At 35.2% G+C, this 17430-nt stretch overlaps 1 protein-coding gene across 2 annotated transcripts in view; it reads left to right on the top strand.

Annotated features, from left to right (window-relative positions):
* The window catches only part of PKIA (cAMP-dependent protein kinase inhibitor alpha), an 86169-nt gene extending 72703 nt beyond the window's left edge, over positions 1-13466 (top strand). Inside the window, exons 1-3 of one of the 2 annotated variants that reach the window (XM_012740027.2) lie at positions 1058-1155; positions 5751-5928; positions 9903-13466. In XM_012740027.2, the coding sequence (XP_012595481.1) occupies positions 5778-5928; positions 9903-9982 (231 nt within the window). In that variant the 5' untranslated portion in view covers positions 1058-1155; positions 5751-5777 and the 3' untranslated portion in view covers positions 9983-13466. Of the gene's footprint in view, positions 1-1057; positions 1156-5750; positions 5929-9902 lie in introns of those variants that run through there. The other variant, XM_076005205.1, reaches the window with a different exon arrangement.
* Positions 13467-17430: the final 3964 nt, after the last annotated feature.

Here is a 17430-nt window from a genome sequence, read left to right as displayed (position 1 = left end):
CCCCTGTGAATTTGTCAGCTTCCCAAGTCTTAAAGACTTTTCTGATGAGGTAGTGTAGCTAACAAATGTGATATGGTATAATAAAATATGCCACCATTTGGAAAATGTACATAACCCAGTGTACAAATATTTTCCAAATGACCAATGCCTGATAGTAACAAAAACTATATGCATGAGCAAAAGCCCCTTTCAAAGTGCAAGAAAGACAATGGGGATTTTAATAAAACAAGAACACAGAAAACATATTGATAGGTTTTAGGCTCCACATTGAAAAAAAAATCCACAATTCTCCGAAAAAAGAATTAAAATTCTCCTCACTTTTCCAGCTTAAAAAAAAATCTGTGTAGGGCCAGATTTTCTTCATGCACTTCAACTAAAACAACATATTGAGACAGATTGAATGCAGAAGCAAATATGAGGAACCAGATGTCTTTCATTAAGCCAGACATTTGCAAAATTAAGTGCGAGAGTTGCAAATGTAAAACAATGCTATTCCTGTCAATATTTTATTTTTGCTTTGGAAAATATATTTCATTTTCATTAAAAACATTTATGTAAGTATGTAATGGGTTTATTATTAGTATTTTAAATGAATTAATAAATATTTAATTTTTTTGAGTTTTTTAATTTCTCATATGGTAAATATTGGTAGATTTATCCCATGTGAATGAGAGCTCACTGAGGTTCTTCATAATTTTTGAGACTGTAATAGACACCTGAGACCAAAACAATTCAGAAACACTAACATAGACCCAGCACTAAACATATAGTAAACTACTTAAGGACTTTTAACATACATTCCATGATTTCATAAAGTAACAGTTGAGAAGTTACATGATTGTATCTATAACAGTGGGGCAGGAAGAATTTTTTTTCACTTTCTTTCTTACTTTTTTAAACTTAAAAGAAATCATACCATGCATGTCAGAGAGAAGTCTCCTGTGCGTGCTGATGGCATTCTCTCCATTCTTTCTTCCAAGTCTGTGAGTCTCATTTCATGTGTCCCATTTACAGGAGTAAAATTAGCATGTTATCCAGTCACCATTTGGCTCATGACTCAATGTCACTATAAAAATCATTTTAGCAGCTTCATAGACCCAACTTCTTCTAGGATACATCCATGTGGAACGCTTCAGTTTGTTTGATAAAGGAGACGTAAGTACTTACTTTCCGTAGCCTCTTGAAATCTATCTAAATCTGTAAATACTACCACAGTAAAACTTTCTGGTTTATTCTCTCAAGTAATTTGTGTATATGATATTTTAAAAAGGTAAAGGACATAAGCAAGGAAAAGGCCAATGAATCTCAGTTTAGAAATCCATTAGACAGAGGAAAAATTCTTAGAGCAGCAATATACTGCAGCTGTGTCAAAGAGTGAGAAAGTTAGGCTCTTCTAATAAAGAAATGAAAGAGCAAGCTTTTTTCTTTTTTTTTTTATTTCAGCATATTATGGGGGTACAAATGTTAAGGTTATGGATATTGCCCATGGTCCCCCTCCCCCCTCGAGTCAGAGCTTCAAGTGGTTTTTCACTGAATTTTTAGATGTCAGTTTTGGAGATTTATGCTTTAAAATTTAATCTAAGTTTAAATAGTTCAGTATTTAAATAATAAAATGTCTTTTTTTTCTTTCCTTCTCCCATCAGACTTTGACTATTAGTATAATTGGATCTTTTGTATTAAAAAACTATATTACCTTGTCTGTAACCAAAACTATCATTTTGTCATGTCTAGAAAATTCCAGGTATAGCACTATAAACAACAAACTAGTGAAGAATTAAAGTCAACTTTTGGTAAATTTTCCAGATTTCTTTTTCTGATAAGTTTATTTTTATAAGGTCAGACTATGTGCCAACAGCTACTTTATTAAACTTCTAACTGCTATGTATTTTACTTTTTTGGAATTTTGTTATTTTCTTCATGAATATCTGTTAGACAATTTTTTGGTGACTGTTTTCTAGAATTTCAAAGCAGAACTATGCATTCTCTAAGATACAGGTATATTTTATGTAAAAGGTGTTTCCAGATCTCTTGTAGTTGTAGCATTCAATAGAAGACCTGTGTCTAAATGTTTTATTGGAACATACACACACACACACACACACACACGTACATAGCCACCATGTATGTAAAAATAACTAAATAACTTTTAGTCGGTGAGAATTCACTAAAAGAAGTATAATTATGGAGAAAGAAAAATATAAAGTATGCAGAATCTATATATTTTATTTAAAATGCAATTATATTCCTTCATTCACATATTTAGTGTGTGCTATTTGTCAGCTATTGTTCTTTTATTGGAAAAGCAATCTATTGTCTGGAGAAAGAAAACATAATAAAAAACAAAATGCTACTTGCAATAATAATAATTATAATGGCTACTGTAATTGGATTCCCAGTACTTAGTTTCAATGTTCATTTAAACTGGATGTGCATTAATCTAATAAATATATTTCACAATGCTTAAGGGAAGGGTAACTTTACAGGAATAAGCTATTGTCACCATTGTCTGTATTGTCTTTCATGCAAACCAAATGAAAGTTATACATGAACATTTTAAAAATTAGTGCAACATATATCTTTCATAACTCTGCTTTTTTTCTCTATGTGCTCATTACTTAGGAGTGCACTAAATGCAAATTCACAATAAGCTGTTAGCTCCCCTCATATAAGTAGGATTTTCACCAGAATCATTTAACATTCCCAAATAAATCAGAACACAGTCAACCTTCCTTTAATTCATATCTTCCACAGAAAATGCAACCACCTTTCTCTGTTTTATTCTTGATATTTCAAATTTCCTTAAAACTATTATCAACAAAGTGAATTAGATATAAACTCCCACAAGCACATGTATCATTATGACAGTCTGTGTCAAAAAATGATAATGGCAAAAAGCAAGGATCTCTAGTGCAAAATGCAATGCCTTCTACACAAAACCCACAGAGGTGGGTATAAGTCATGTTTCTACGTATGATTTAGTAGTCACTTAAAATCTCTAAGGCTTATTTTCTTCATTTGAAAAATGAGGATATTTTTCTTACTTCATGGCATTATTACCAAATGAGAAATAATAACAGTTGTGCTTTTATAAAAGCCTATGTTTTGAAAAGCCATAAACAGAGACTAAGTGAAAAGAGCTTATTCCTATAACTCCACTTCCTCTTAAACATGTATAAGGTATATTTGCTAGGTTGATATAGATGTATAATTCTAAACCTTTAAAATAACATAGAAACTGGATACTATGTTGCTTAATGATGGTGCAGATAATGAAAATATCCTTACAACTAATAGCACTAAATTCCTCTAAGGTCAAAAACTTTATCTAAACTCCAACTTACAGACAGGCAGCTTGATAAAGTAGAAAGAGTGGGTTGGAACTTTGCATACTTAAGTTCTAGGCACTTAATTAACTATGTGAAGATAAGCAGATCGCTTGAATTATCTGATCCTCAGGTTCTTTACCTGTTAAAAACTTGTAGATTGAAGTAGACACATTTTTAGTATTTGGTAATTTAGTATAATCAGGAAACAGGGAAGTTTTTCTCTGGATATTTACGACAAGTGATTAATACATTTCTCCCTCATTAGTCAGTTCTATTCAACATACTTTTATATAACACTGACCATGTGTGTAAGGGACTCTGCTTGGAATTGTTTGTGATTAAAATATTAACAAAATTCAGTTCTTGTCCTGTCGGAACCTGTAATCTGTCTAGAAGCAGAGGTAACCATAATGCTACTTAGAATTTAAGTGCCCTGTGCAAGCACAGATCAAACCCATGAATTGCTAGCTGATGAGATAGGGAAAAGACGTGAGAAAGAAGATGGTGTTTGGCTGAGTTTTGAGGGCTAAATCCATTTTAACAAGCAAGTTTGTCAGGGAAAAGGCATTCTAACTGGAATAATAGGCTTGAGCAAATGTACCAGCATAGAAGCTCTGGAAAAATATTGTGCATTATTCTACAACATACCAAGTATAAGAACAAGTGGTTGCAATTGAAACAGCAAAAAGGGAATCCTTTCCAGGGCATGAAAAGCTTTAAAAGAAATGCTAAAAATAACTCATAATGTGTTTCATGGGCTGTGAGACCGGCTTTGAAGGCCTCTAAGAAAAGTAAAAAGGTGACTGTGATAGCAGCATTTTGGATAGATTAGGACATGGAGAAATTTAGGGGCTAGAAGAACTCAGCAATAGTCCTCGTAAGAGCTTTTCCTGTTTTATAGGGAATAAATATGAGTTACATTAAACAAAACCCAACATGACCTGGCAAGTGATTAAATATGAATATCGAGGGAGAGAAATAAAACTGTGCTCCAACATGGTATGTCATGTTAATGCAAAGTGGATGATGGCATTAGAGATAGAAGAAACTTTAAGCAATAAATGCCTTAAAAAGAAGGAGGCCAATTCATCCAGAAGAAAAAAAAAAAAAAAAAAGGCATAGTGGTTATACAAAGAAATGGTGTTTAGGAAAGGAAGAATTTTTTTTGTCTTATATCTTCTCGGAAAAGAAAAATGCAGAGTCATCTCCTAAGGCAGGTGGTGTTTGGTGTGTAGACCAAAAAGGGTTTGGAATCCTTCCCACAGAGAAAAACATAAGGAAGAGCCAACTAGAGGTGAACAAAAGAATCTCTGAGCAACTCCAAGTGTATACTAATAATAGAGCCAGAAATTTCTGCTTGAGCCAGTTGGCATGATTTTGTGACTTTTTCTGGTAACGTTCAGCCACTCAGTGGTAAGATCAGAGAAAGTATACTGTGGTGTTTTCCCAGTAGTGAGGTGACACAGTTAGATGCAAGGGATGCCTTGATGCTAAGAAAAAGCTACAGAAAGTGGTAGGCAACTGATTCACGTAGGACTGCCTGTAGGACGACACTTAAAGGAAACTAAAATAAAAGTGGTTAAAAGAATTAAAGATAGGATCAGCGTGAAGAATTCATTCACTGAGTACAAGAGGAAAAAAAAAAGGAGGGAATTTCCAAATTCAGGATTTTAGAAATAAGATGGTTTTGAGTGATCATTATTTTTTTACACCTTTTGAAATTTTATTTGAAAGATTCAATCAAGAGAGGTCGTTATTCTTCTCAAGCAATGACTTACCAAGAGGACCAGAAGGAGAGGTCCTCCTGGGCTGGAAACAGTATTTAATGACTGACAATGTTTAGAATTGCTGGTATGTGGTGATAACAAAAAACAAACTGGATTTTGGTCAATTTCATTAATATTCTTAACCTCTTCTACAGACAATTTGCTCACTCACTGCTTACCCCCTAGGATGGACCACTTTCATTCAACATCCCCCTCAACCTGATTTCAAGTTCTTTTCTCCAGAGTTGAAGACTGACTAAAATGGTAGTAGAGAAAGAGAATTTTATAATTTAAACCAGGTATCAACAAATGATGGCATGTAGGCCAAATCTAGCCCACTGCCTATTTTTGTAAATAAATTTTATTACATTTTTTTGATGTATTGTTGCATTTATACTATAAGGACAAAATTGAGTAGTTGGAATAGAGATCATATGACTACAAAGCCTAAATATTTACTCTCAGGCCCTGCACAGAAAAGGTTCCATGACCTTTAATCTAAATACTTAGCACAAGAAAAAGCACTACTTGCTTTGTGAGCATGTGAACAAGACAATTGTTTCACATTCATGTGGTAGGCCAGTAGTTTAACAAGTCTGTTAAATGTTTACCATTGACTACTGTTACATTTACCTATTTATTTGTCTCTCTTTTGTAGTCCCTGCTATGTGGATATTTGTTAGCAATGACTGATGTGGAAACTACATATGCAGATTTTATTGCTTCGGGAAGAACCGGTAGAAGAAATGCAATACATGATATCCTGGTTTCCTCTGCAAGTGGCAACAGCAATGAATTAGCCTTGAAATTAGCAGGTCTTGATATCAACAAGACAGGTGAGTCATTTGGCAAACATCTTCCTATGAAGATGGACTGATTTGCAGCATTTCACTAAGTAGGATTAAGGCATGAAAAGCCACCGTTGAAAATAAACAGATAGAGTTATAAACAGTCTAGGGCAAGACAAAAGTCTAGGACCAGGCGTCCTCATTTAACTGGCCCGCCAGGTGTTTTTGCCGCCACTGCCTGTCCTGCTTAGCAGCCAACTCATCCCAGGCCCACAATGCGCACTCTCCAACAGTCTGAGGGACAGTCAACTGGCCTCCTGTTTAAAAAGTTTGAGGACCCTTCGCTAGGTAGGGCTAATCTCTTAGTCACTCTTACTCTCTTTTCAATGACTTCTCTTTACATGATTTCCCATTCGAATGCAGAGTCCTTAATCTGATTTTATTAATGCAATCAATAATACAAATGGTGGGTTTTTTAAATCCTAATCTCTATAAAAGCTCTGAAATTGCTTATGTAGAATATTTAGCAAAGGTGGAGCTCCTACCCTTGACAATATTGGCCACCTCTACCATTTGATAAATATTTAACAAGATTCACAGATGAGTGTAATGGAGCTCAATTCTAAGAACTGTTTCAGAAGAAAAGGGTCTCCAGGATGGAATGGAATTTTTTTTGAGAATGGAAGTAAAATAGTCTGTTATGTAAGTAAGTTTTAGGTAAAAGGTTCCTCTAGTTTTCCCTTTCATCATAGAATAAGTTTATGAAAAATTTGTCTTTTAGCTGGGCCTTGAATTTTTACTTAAGGAGTCCAACTACTAATGAAAAATAAGTTTACATATTAAAATACTTGACAGCCTTACTTCTGAATGTTAGAACAAGTCCTGTAGCTTTTGTAAATATCAAAGTTGAATATATTTTCCTGAGAAGACTTGGGCAAAAATAACCTTTAAAGGTAAAAAGAATTCATGATTAAGGAACCATCATACTATATATGTAATTTCTGACCTACAACCATTCAATGGCTTCACTATTAGAATTTTTATGGCAAAGCTTTCAGACTATTGGAAAACTGAGTCAGAGTATGTATATACTAATGAAACAGCTCAGTAGTGTTACCTGGAACTAAATACATAAGAACAGCATTGGATTCAATGTCTAAAGATCCATAGGTCATAGATTGGTCTTTTTAAGTTCAGAATAATAATAAAACTTCAACATCACTACTTTGGAATACAGAGACCTATGTATATTTTAGGTTTTAATGTTTTTGTATTATTACTACCAGTAGTTACTTCCCAAAGCAGCTCCAAGAAAGACTACATAGAGAATCATTCCAATTTGGTAACGTGGGATGGGTAAATACACTTTTTCTATAGTATTTGAGAATTCGCTAATTTCTTTCATAAGATTTATAGTTTTATATTTTTTGCATTAATATTGTATTTTAAATAATCTGCATTAATTTTATCCACCCTTTATATAGGACATTTTTTATTCTTAGTGTAATTTAATTTTTCTGTTTTCCCTGAAATTGAGAATTGTTAGGTCCAAGACCTTTCTTATACAAGAAAACATACTAAATTATTATAAATAACTTAGATAGCAAGCTGACATTTTATATGAATCACTATATTAAATAAAATTATTATATATTTTATATTAGTATATGATTAAATAATTTAAAATAATTCAAATATCTTTATACTTTCAAATGTCTTCTCAAAACATTTCTGTGTGTTAATTGCAATTCAGTAAGCCCTTGCAAAATTTTCTGTTTCTCTTGAAATCATAAAGTCCAGAACTCGGTAAAATATAAAGAGCAGTGATTTTATTTTTCTAAGTACAAAGAACTAAAGATAAAAACTGTACAATAATATAAAAGCCTAAAATATAAAAAATGACAAAAGTATAATGCCAAATTAAACATAGCTGAGAATTTGTAATTTCTGAGTGGTTCAGCTTGATTTTAATTTATACTAAACAACATTTCTGCCCCACGTTCACCATGCATCTATTTAGCCATAGGTCTATGTTTGCAGCATAATACGAAGGCCTCAGAAGTGTCCCCAAGACACCTAGAAAGTCCCAAGCCCCATGGGAGTCAAGTTCTTCATCTTGTATTTATGCAGTCACTTTCATCCTTAAATACTCTACTGTCTTACATCTGTCCTAGTTTGACTTCATTCATTTGGTTACCAAGAGCTTCTCCTATTTTTTAAGTTCCTGTTGCATGCTAATCTACACATCTCGGATTCAGGCCATCCACACATCATGGGAGCCAGTTCATTACTTTGATAATGAAAATAGTGTATGAAAATGACACATAATGCTTGGTCTTACACTTCATACCTCTTTAGAACAGAATGTGATTTTTATGTGGAAGGACTACTTTTATTTTCTCTAAAGACTGAATATCATTGGAATATTGAGATGTTTTGTATGTACTTCAGAGTGAAAGATAAACTGTCTTTCAACATTATGATCCAAAGAATGGTCCAACCCGCTTACCTTCCTCCATTTAATTATAGTAACCTCTTAGAAAATTTTAATATGATTTATATTATTGCAACACCCCAAAATATTTTGTCCACCAATCCTAATGGGCTACATAGTAACCAAATAACATGTGCAGATCTCAGGATCTTTGACTCAAGGAGTAGCTACAGCTTGTACTCATATAAAGTGACCTATTATGAGGTGAAAGCATTGTTCAGTTTCAGTGTCTGTTATGTCACTGGCTAAGATTGCTGCTAAGTGTGCAGTTGTGAGGGTAGTTTTGTTGAAATTATACATTTGTTCTGTAAGAGCAAGCCAGAGTCCATTATAACTACTTGCCAAGGGACTAACCAGCTGATATAATGTCCTTTCATCTTCCACTATTGCTTTTATATCTCTGAGAAATCAGCTGGGTTATCCTCAAGTGCTTTAAAAAGTACTTGAGTGAAAAATGCAATTTTAAAATATTTCTTCAAATAAAATATGCATAACAAGGTAAAAACGCTTCAACTTGTGATTTCTTAAGACATTTCTGATTCCTGGAACCTGTGAAAACTGAATATAAGTGGCATGACCTGGCCATGAGATTTCCTAGCTATTTATTGAAAACACAGCTGATAATTAACCATTCTGAAAATTCTAACACTGTTTTGGTTTTGAGCCATGCTGTCCCAAGTTCATGGAATTAGCCAGCCCTTGGAAACTTAAGCAATTTTTTCTTTTCTTCTCTTTTCTTTTCTTTTCTTTTCTTTTCTTTTCTTTTCTTTTCTTTTCTTTTCTTTTCTTTTCTTTTCTTTCCTTTCCTTTTCTTTTCTTTCCTTTCCTTTCCTTTCTTTTCTTCCTTTCCTTTCCTTTCCTTTCCTTTCCTTTCCTTTCCTTTCCTTCCTTTCCTTTCCTTTCCTTTCCTTTCCTTTCCTTTCCTTTCCTTTCCTTTTTCCTTTCCTTTCCTTTCCTTTTTCCTTTCCTTTCCTTTCCTTTCCTTTCCTTTCCTTTCCTTTCCTTTCCTTTCCTTTCCTTTCCTTTCCTTTTCTTTTTCTTTTTCTTTTTCTTTTCGGCAGAGCCTCACTCTGTTGTCCAGCTAGAGTGCCGTGGCATCAGCCTAGCTCACAGCAACCTCAAACTCCTGGGCTCGAGCGATCCTCCTGCCTCAGCCTCCCAAGTAGCTGGGACTACAGGCATGCACCACCATGCCCGGCTAATTTTTTCTATGTATTTTTAGTTGGCCAATTAATTTCTTTCTATTTTTAGTAGAGACGGGATCTCGCTCTTGCTCAGGCTGGTTTCGAACTCCTGACCTTGACCAATCCACCCGCCTCATCCTCCCAGAATGCTAGGATTACAGGCATGAGCCACCTTGAGCAATTTTCTTGATGTTGAACTGACCACCAAGAAAATACTCTTGTCTCTATGAAGATTTCAGGCTCCCTAAGTATTTCTAAAGTTTCCAATATAATATACTGAGGGTTGATAAATATAAGCAATAGTTTTATTTTGCCTTTATCTTTTTTTCCATTTTCTTTCAAAGAAGGTGAAGAAGATGCACAGCGGAGTTCGACAGAACAAAGTGGGGAAGCCCAGGGAGAAGCAGCAAAATCTGAAAGCTAACATCCCACCTTGACCTTCAACAACACCTGATGATGTCTCAAATCTCCAGGCGTGGCTGGAATGCTTTTGTTTCCATGAGTGAAAAGGGGGAAAGGAAAATGGCTGTGCTGCATCGCAGGAACCTGCCCGTTATGTTAAAAATGGGGGCAGAGGCTGTGGCTACAGACAGACTTTTCTCTACCTCTGTCATTAGCAATGGTTGAAATCATGTGGCCTGTGCTTGGATGTCATTTTTGTTTGGATCCTTTCACATGACCATATGATGAAATGCTTGTAGAGAGTAGCACTGACCTAGATGATGATTCTTCCTGTAGCATCTGGCCCTCACAATGTCAGAGGATTTAATTGTGTCTAATTGCGGAGGGTTGGTTGAACCCCAGAGTTTAAATATCTCTGGCTCAAGTATTCACCCAGTAAAAGAACCATCCAGAAAGCACTGTTTTTAGCTTTGTGTACCTGTGTGTTGCTGCTGTGTTATTTACACTGTTTTGTATTGTACAATATAGATGCTCAGCACTGCCCCCCTTCTCGGATTGCTTACGAAAAACAAAAATGATGTACATTACTGTGAATTTTTATACCACTCATTTTTAAAAGGGCTGTCTTGTTTTTAATTTTCCATAGTGTGTGGTGTACACAAGATAGAACACACTTCTTAAATATAATCTTTCCCATCGATCACTATATGTTGACGAATGAAGTCTAACAAATTCATCAAGACTTCTTTGCTTTATTATACAGCCATTCGAAAATGTCCATTAATGTGAATATTACCTGAATTCGGTCTGTTTGGTGTCTGCACAGACCAGAATTCAGTCTGTCAATTTTGTTTTATTCCCAAGTGGACAACTTCTCCCAACTAATATTTTTGTTTTTAATTATGAGAATTTTGGAGAATTAGGAAGGTAAAAAAGAAAAGCCAAGATAATACTAAGAACTGGAAATATTTTGTGTTATGGAATCAAATTTCTCACAATGCTATATGCTACTATTTAAATTTGGAGGGCAGCATACCTTCCCAGGAGGTATTTTTCAGGCTGAAAAGATGGAGATAGTGATCACCTTGCAATCATGTGGACACCAATCACAAAAGTAAAGCCCTTGTGTTGTGTTTTTCATGTCTATTTTCAGCCCTATGAGATCTAAATGTTATTATGCATTTTTTAATGTTTGTAAACTTTTACTAATAATTAGTGTGAATTGCATTCTGATACAATAATTATCATCATTAGAAGCTCACAAAATCCTCATTAATATGGTGTTTGATGGCCTCTGCTGTGTTTTGACATCATGGTTCTTTATATGGAAAGTTTTTGTGAGTTGTGTAATCCCTCCGGTCAGTATTATGAAATCATTTGTCAGTGGTAATAAATAAGGAACCAGTAATATGCCAGTGGTTCATGAATTACTGGACAAATAGCGGACAACAGGAAGTCTCTACAATAAAGAGCCCACTTAGCTGTCCTTGAGGGCTTTGATAGAGTCCCGGGTGAAATAAGTAGAGCCAGAATTTCAACAGGCAATCTATGTGGTTATACCAGGAACTAAGTAAGCCCTTCTTTGTATTAATAATTCCATATTGGATGAAAGGTAAGTCTGCTCACATCTCCCTTTACAAAACTTTTCAACTGACCGGGATAAGGGCATGGGTCTCATTTAGCCCTCAATGAGATATTACTAGAAGAAAATGTTAACCATGTGAGTCTTTCCGAGAACAGAAAGAGGAAATATTAGATTTTGGAGTGCTTCTTTCTATCTGAGCCATCAGGGGTCAAAATCTCCAGTTAAAATTCAAACAAATCACCCATTAGTAGATTCACAAGTATAAAAGAGGTCCCTGGGGCTATTTTAGGTGAATCCCTGGTAGTCTGTTTTTAAACATCCAACCCCTGTGATCAGTTTTCAGTATCCTCATTTACTATCTTCTTAGCTTTCGTGTGAATCTAAAGCTCTCTTCTTTCCTAAAGTTGTGGAATTCTAAACTGATTTTATGTGATTTTGTAAAGTTTAGAACCAGTGCTGAGTATATGTGGGGGTTTATATTCATATGTGATACACTATTATTAATGCATGTGGTACCATGCTTGTCTTTGAATATGTAAATAGTGCTAAATTACAAAGTCATATGGAGCTTTTGGTTTAGTTTGGCCTCTTACTGCTACCTTGTCTGCTATATTCAAACCGAGAGGCATTCCCAAGCTGGGAATCGCTTGTGGAATATAGGATGTGGACTTCCCAAAATGTCCACATCTTATAAATTTTGCTTTTCAAGAGGTCACAGTTCTTTCAAATTTTACTGTAATAACTTTTATTTGTAAATCAATAATATGAATGGATCTGAATGTTTAAGGAGAGAAGGAAAGGGTAGGAAATCCAAGACTTGGTTTGATAATGGACACTGGATGCCTATTAACCAACTACCCCTGTGCTAATCACCTCATAGCACATATTCTACCATTCAATCCTCAAACAATTCAATTAGAGTGGTATCTTTATACCATTTTACAGATTATGAAATCAGCACCCAAAACGGCATAACTTTTCCAAGATTAAAAAGCTAATAAGTAATGAATTTAGGATTTGCACTTATGTTTGTTTGTCTCCAAGGAGCTTTCTACTGTGCATATCATAAAATTAAAGCCAATTGCAGAACTAACTGTAAGGGAACTTCTAGAAATGGATTTGTTCAGCCTCAATATTTTAGAGAAAGAAACTGAATCCCAGAAAAGGAAATTGCCTTTCTCAAGGTTGCCTATATGGGTAATAACATAGATGAAACTAGATCATAAAAAAATGTAGTAGTTTTCTTAAAAAAGAAATTCAATTATAACTTACTGGAGGAGAGGAGTATTTGTCCCAGAAGATATTTTTCTGGCATATGGTCTGTAAACTTAGCATGATTCATATTTTTTTTATGTTTCATGCTACTTATTTTGTTTAATTGCATAGAAACATTAAGATTTCAGTTTCTTGACTCATTTGCAACAAGCGTGAAATTGTCAAGTTTATCTTTTGTCAATTGTAAGCATCCTATGCCATCATTTTGTTATCATAAATTCACAGAAATATTTTTCCAGTAGGTAACAGACATTGCAATCCAATTCTTAGGTGATACTTCCAGAACAGGCCGCTGTAAATGCCCTATACTTGAGTCTCACTCAGACACAGTGGCAACGCGCCATGTTAGGAGATGAACAATATTGCAGTTTCTCTTTGGAGAAACAATAATGGGTGAAGAAATGTAACTGCCAGGCAGCAAAGCTTCTGAGTGAACTCTGTAGTAGTAGAGAGAAAAATGTATAGTCATCAAGTGAAAATAGGAAAGGATCTATGATTTATGATGTCTTATTAGTCCCTAAATTATGCTTTAATTGCAAGAGTGGCAGTCTCTGAAGTCATTTGTGAGCTTGTATGACTTTTGTATTTAGCAATGTTGCATGCTCACATAATTGGTATTAAAAGTAACACATTTTTCTGAAATGTACACAGTCTATGAAGAGTATTTATTGCACATACACTGTGTAGTTGGTGCTGGAGAAAGTGGTGTGGGTGATACAGCAGAAATCCAAAGCCTCAGCCAACCTTCGGTGGACCCACCCAGCACTCCAGCTTCACTTTGCCCTGGACTTCACTCCAGTAACACTCACCTCCACTCTGCTCTACTTTACCTCTCATTGTAGCTACTTTTTTGACGTTTTCATCCACCAAAACCATCCCACAGCCTAGATCTTAAATTTTAGCATCATGCCTATCTCATCTCTTCCCTTGCTCATCTGCAGGGAAGAGATTTTCAATCAGGAGAAAGAAATGTGTATCAGAATCCCCCAAAAGTTTTTATAACACCCACCCTCTACCCACATGCATGTAAATACTTTCACAAACACTCTCTTTCCCTTGAAATAATTCCCTGCAGGGCTTTGTTATCTTTTCCCTTCCCACCCGCACCCCCACCATGTGAGAACCATTGATCTAGAAGTTCAAGGCTTTCTGATGCACCCACCCTGCCCACTCCACTACAAAACTTTCAAATGAGTCAGAGATAAAATGCAGTCTTCACAGACACCAATGATTTTACTGTGTTAAGAATAACATTTTGGGATAAAGGAGCAAAGAGAGCTTGACTTTTAATCTTGGCACTGCTCTCATTTTGTCCTATTATTTTTATTACATCCAAGCAGTGAAGACCATGCGGAGACCAAGGTGGGACTTAGGGGAAAGTAGGCATCAAACTCAGCCTGAGTCCAGGCAAGGTGTTCAGTCAAAGGCAAGAGGGAATGTAAATAAATTTTAAGTTCCTGTTATTCAGTTCACAAGGATAAAACACTACATAAGCACTTGGAACAAACAGAATGTTGGCCAGTGAAACAAGTCATAGAGCCTCTCATGTCTCTTCTTTTATATTTCTTGTATCTGCCTAGTTTGGGTTGTTGGGATTTTGGATCCTTGCCATCTCTCATAGTAAAGTCAAAATTAACAAAACTATCTGACTATAACCCACTAACTGTCTACATCTCCTTTCCAGTTATATCAAGATGGTCGTTTCCTCAGCAACCTCCCTCCTAGTCTGGAATCCATGGTTCATCTTTCTCCACGGTGCTCTCAATTTCTTCCTTTCTTGTCTTTCTGCCATCTCTGCCCAATAAATCAATCAATCAAACCATCTCCCTTCTTTTTACTTGTTTTCTAGATGACTCTAAAAAGTGTATAACAATGCTTACTCATTGTCTGCAGACTCAGTGCAGACATTAAAGGCTGCACAGCTCTCTTTCCGTGTCCCTGGGGACCGAAGAAGCTGCCCACGTCCTGGCTAAGACTTATTTCTTCTTCCGATGTTTCTAAATAATTTTCTCCTAACCTTAACAGAAAAGGTCTATTAATTATTCTTTTTTTCCTTTATTAATTTTACTCTTTTCCACAAATGTTCTCAAGTTTTCAAGTTCCTGTTTCCTTCACAACTTATGTTCTCTAAATAGTAATCTATACTGCCTGTTTTAATGCTTCTCCTTATTTCTTATCCTCTTGCAATTCAACTTCTAGTTAAGTATTTCTCATTATCAATGACATCATTAGTAACTCTTGCACTCTCAGTAATTGTCACTGAATCCCCAGCCAATGTGGAAACTACAAAGGTGGTGATGATTCAGAGGACTCAAGATTCACCTAAAATCAAATTTAATCTTTTTATATTATATGTTTTTATATTGTCAATTGGTATTAATTGGTATATTATTGATTGCAGACAGAGTAGAGCTGCATACTAAAGTCTTCAGGACTGAATCCACATGTCCCAAGAGAAAGCCAAGTTTCTCTCTAGGATAGCACTTCCATAATGTATGTATATGGCATTCTTTTATGGCCACAATCTCCCCGTCACGTTTGCTTGCTACATCCTCACGTCTTACAGTTCTCATTTCTTTTTAGTGGTAATTGTCACATATCTGGGCACTAACCCAAAGCCTGGATATTCAGAGATGGGCAAGACTATCATGTGTTGTTGTAGAGTTCTTTGTTCCATTGTATTCTGGGATGAGAGTATCACTAGTTCCTCTTAACAGTGGCCATGTACAAGCAAAACCCTAGTCCCACTGTGCTTCTCTGTCTTAGTCCTAAACAAATATATCTACCCCACTTGCCACATTTTATAGATAGTTGATGTGTTTTATTAGCTTACCTGATAGTATTTAATGTGGTACACCATTAAATATTTTTTGAAATGTTTCATTCGTCTTCCTTTTTTTTAGATGTTTTTGTTTAGTTATTTTATTTATTACTCTTTTCTCCCTGACAACTAACACCTCATTTTCCTTGACTAGTTTCTCTTTCTCTGCATCTCCACTAAATACTGTGGTTCCCCAGGATTCCATTCTTATTCTTCTTCTCTGATCTCTCTCCAGGTGGCCTCTTCCACTCCCACACAGTAAACCATATTTATCATGGTGAATCTTATATCTTTATCTCTACCCCAGAAGTCATTTCTTATTACCTATTGTATGGTCGAAGAAGGATTTCCCAAAAACATCTTAAAATTCAACATTGCAACACTAAATCCAGTGTATGATCTTATTCCCAAACCTGTTTTTCTTCACGTGCTACAAGTCTCATACGATGGTAGCACCAGTTTTCCAGCAACCTTAAATCAACATCCTAATAGTTATTTTAACTCTTTTCTGTTCTTCTAGTTTGTTTTTTTTTATTTTTTAGTCCATCAATTCTAATTCTTCACTACTTGTTGAAACTATCCACTTTTTTTGTCTGCACTCCAACCCTTTAAATCATCACTGATCCAATGTAATGCATTGGCCTGCTCACTTGGACCTGCCTCATCCAGCATTCTTCCTAACCATCTTGCAATCAGATGTATTTTTCTAATATATAAATCTGATCATTTCACTCCCTGATTTAAAAAATGCTTGACTTTAGCCAGACAAAACTTTTCTGTACAAGTATCACATTTTATTTTTGTATAACTCCTTGCTCTGTGTTAGCTTTTTTTCCTGTTCCTAAAATGTTCTTCTTTATGCTTTTTGGAAAATTCTCATTAATCCTTTCAGACTGTGCCCCATTGCATCCTTTTATTTAGAGCCTTTCTGATTTACATCCCATTCCAAGTCCTACTCTAGGAAATTAGCTGTTCCATGCTCTTTGTTCCCTAATACTTTATCTGCAAATGCATCTCACTGTATCTGTAGCTATTTGTTTACATGCATATTTTTCCAATTAGAGTGTAAGTTCTTTGAGGGCATTGGCCCTCTTTTATTCATCTTTGTATCCTCATTGTTAATTAGACATTATTTATTAGACATTATAAACATAAATCTTTATAAAGAATGATGTCTGCCCTCCTGAAGTTCACAATATAGTTAAGAGACAGAATTTAAACATAGATCAATTAGGGAAAACTGCAATTCAGATAAAAAGTTGATGGTTGAAACTGCACCACATTGTAGAAGATAAAAACTTGATTTGCATCACCTTTTTTTCTAGTTTATACAAGAGTAACGATTTTTAAGCTTCAAACTGCATGCTGCACATACACACACAGAGACATTTGATATGATTTACAGAGATGAGATGTCCAATAAAACAGAGAAATAAATGAGCAAATTAGGGTTAACCATCCAGCTAAATAATAACCCTGGTGAAGGCAACATGTAGCACAAATTCTCTTTAGTTTGCTGGAATTAAGATTAGGCAAAAGAAGGAGGTTGTATCTTACTCTCTTGGTCTTAGCAACACATCAGTCAGAGGAGGAAGATCTCCAGGAAGGCTTTTGCAGGTCTTGAACAGGTTTCACTGGAGTTTCTAAGAATATGCTTTATAGACATATACTCTAATAGCCTAAAAGGAATGGGAGTTCTGATAAGATAGGATAAACCTCAATGGAAGGAATTCATAGGAAAAAAAGAAAAAATAATAGAAAGGGACTAAGAAGCACATTTCTTTATACC

Source organism: Microcebus murinus, chromosome 7 (genome assembly GCF_040939455.1).
Source record: "Microcebus murinus isolate Inina chromosome 7, M.murinus_Inina_mat1.0, whole genome shotgun sequence".
Taxonomy (NCBI): Eukaryota; Metazoa; Chordata; class Mammalia; order Primates; family Cheirogaleidae; genus Microcebus; species Microcebus murinus.
The sequence above is the reverse complement of the archived record's forward strand: the minus strand, read 5'-3'. Positions and strand labels throughout refer to the sequence as shown.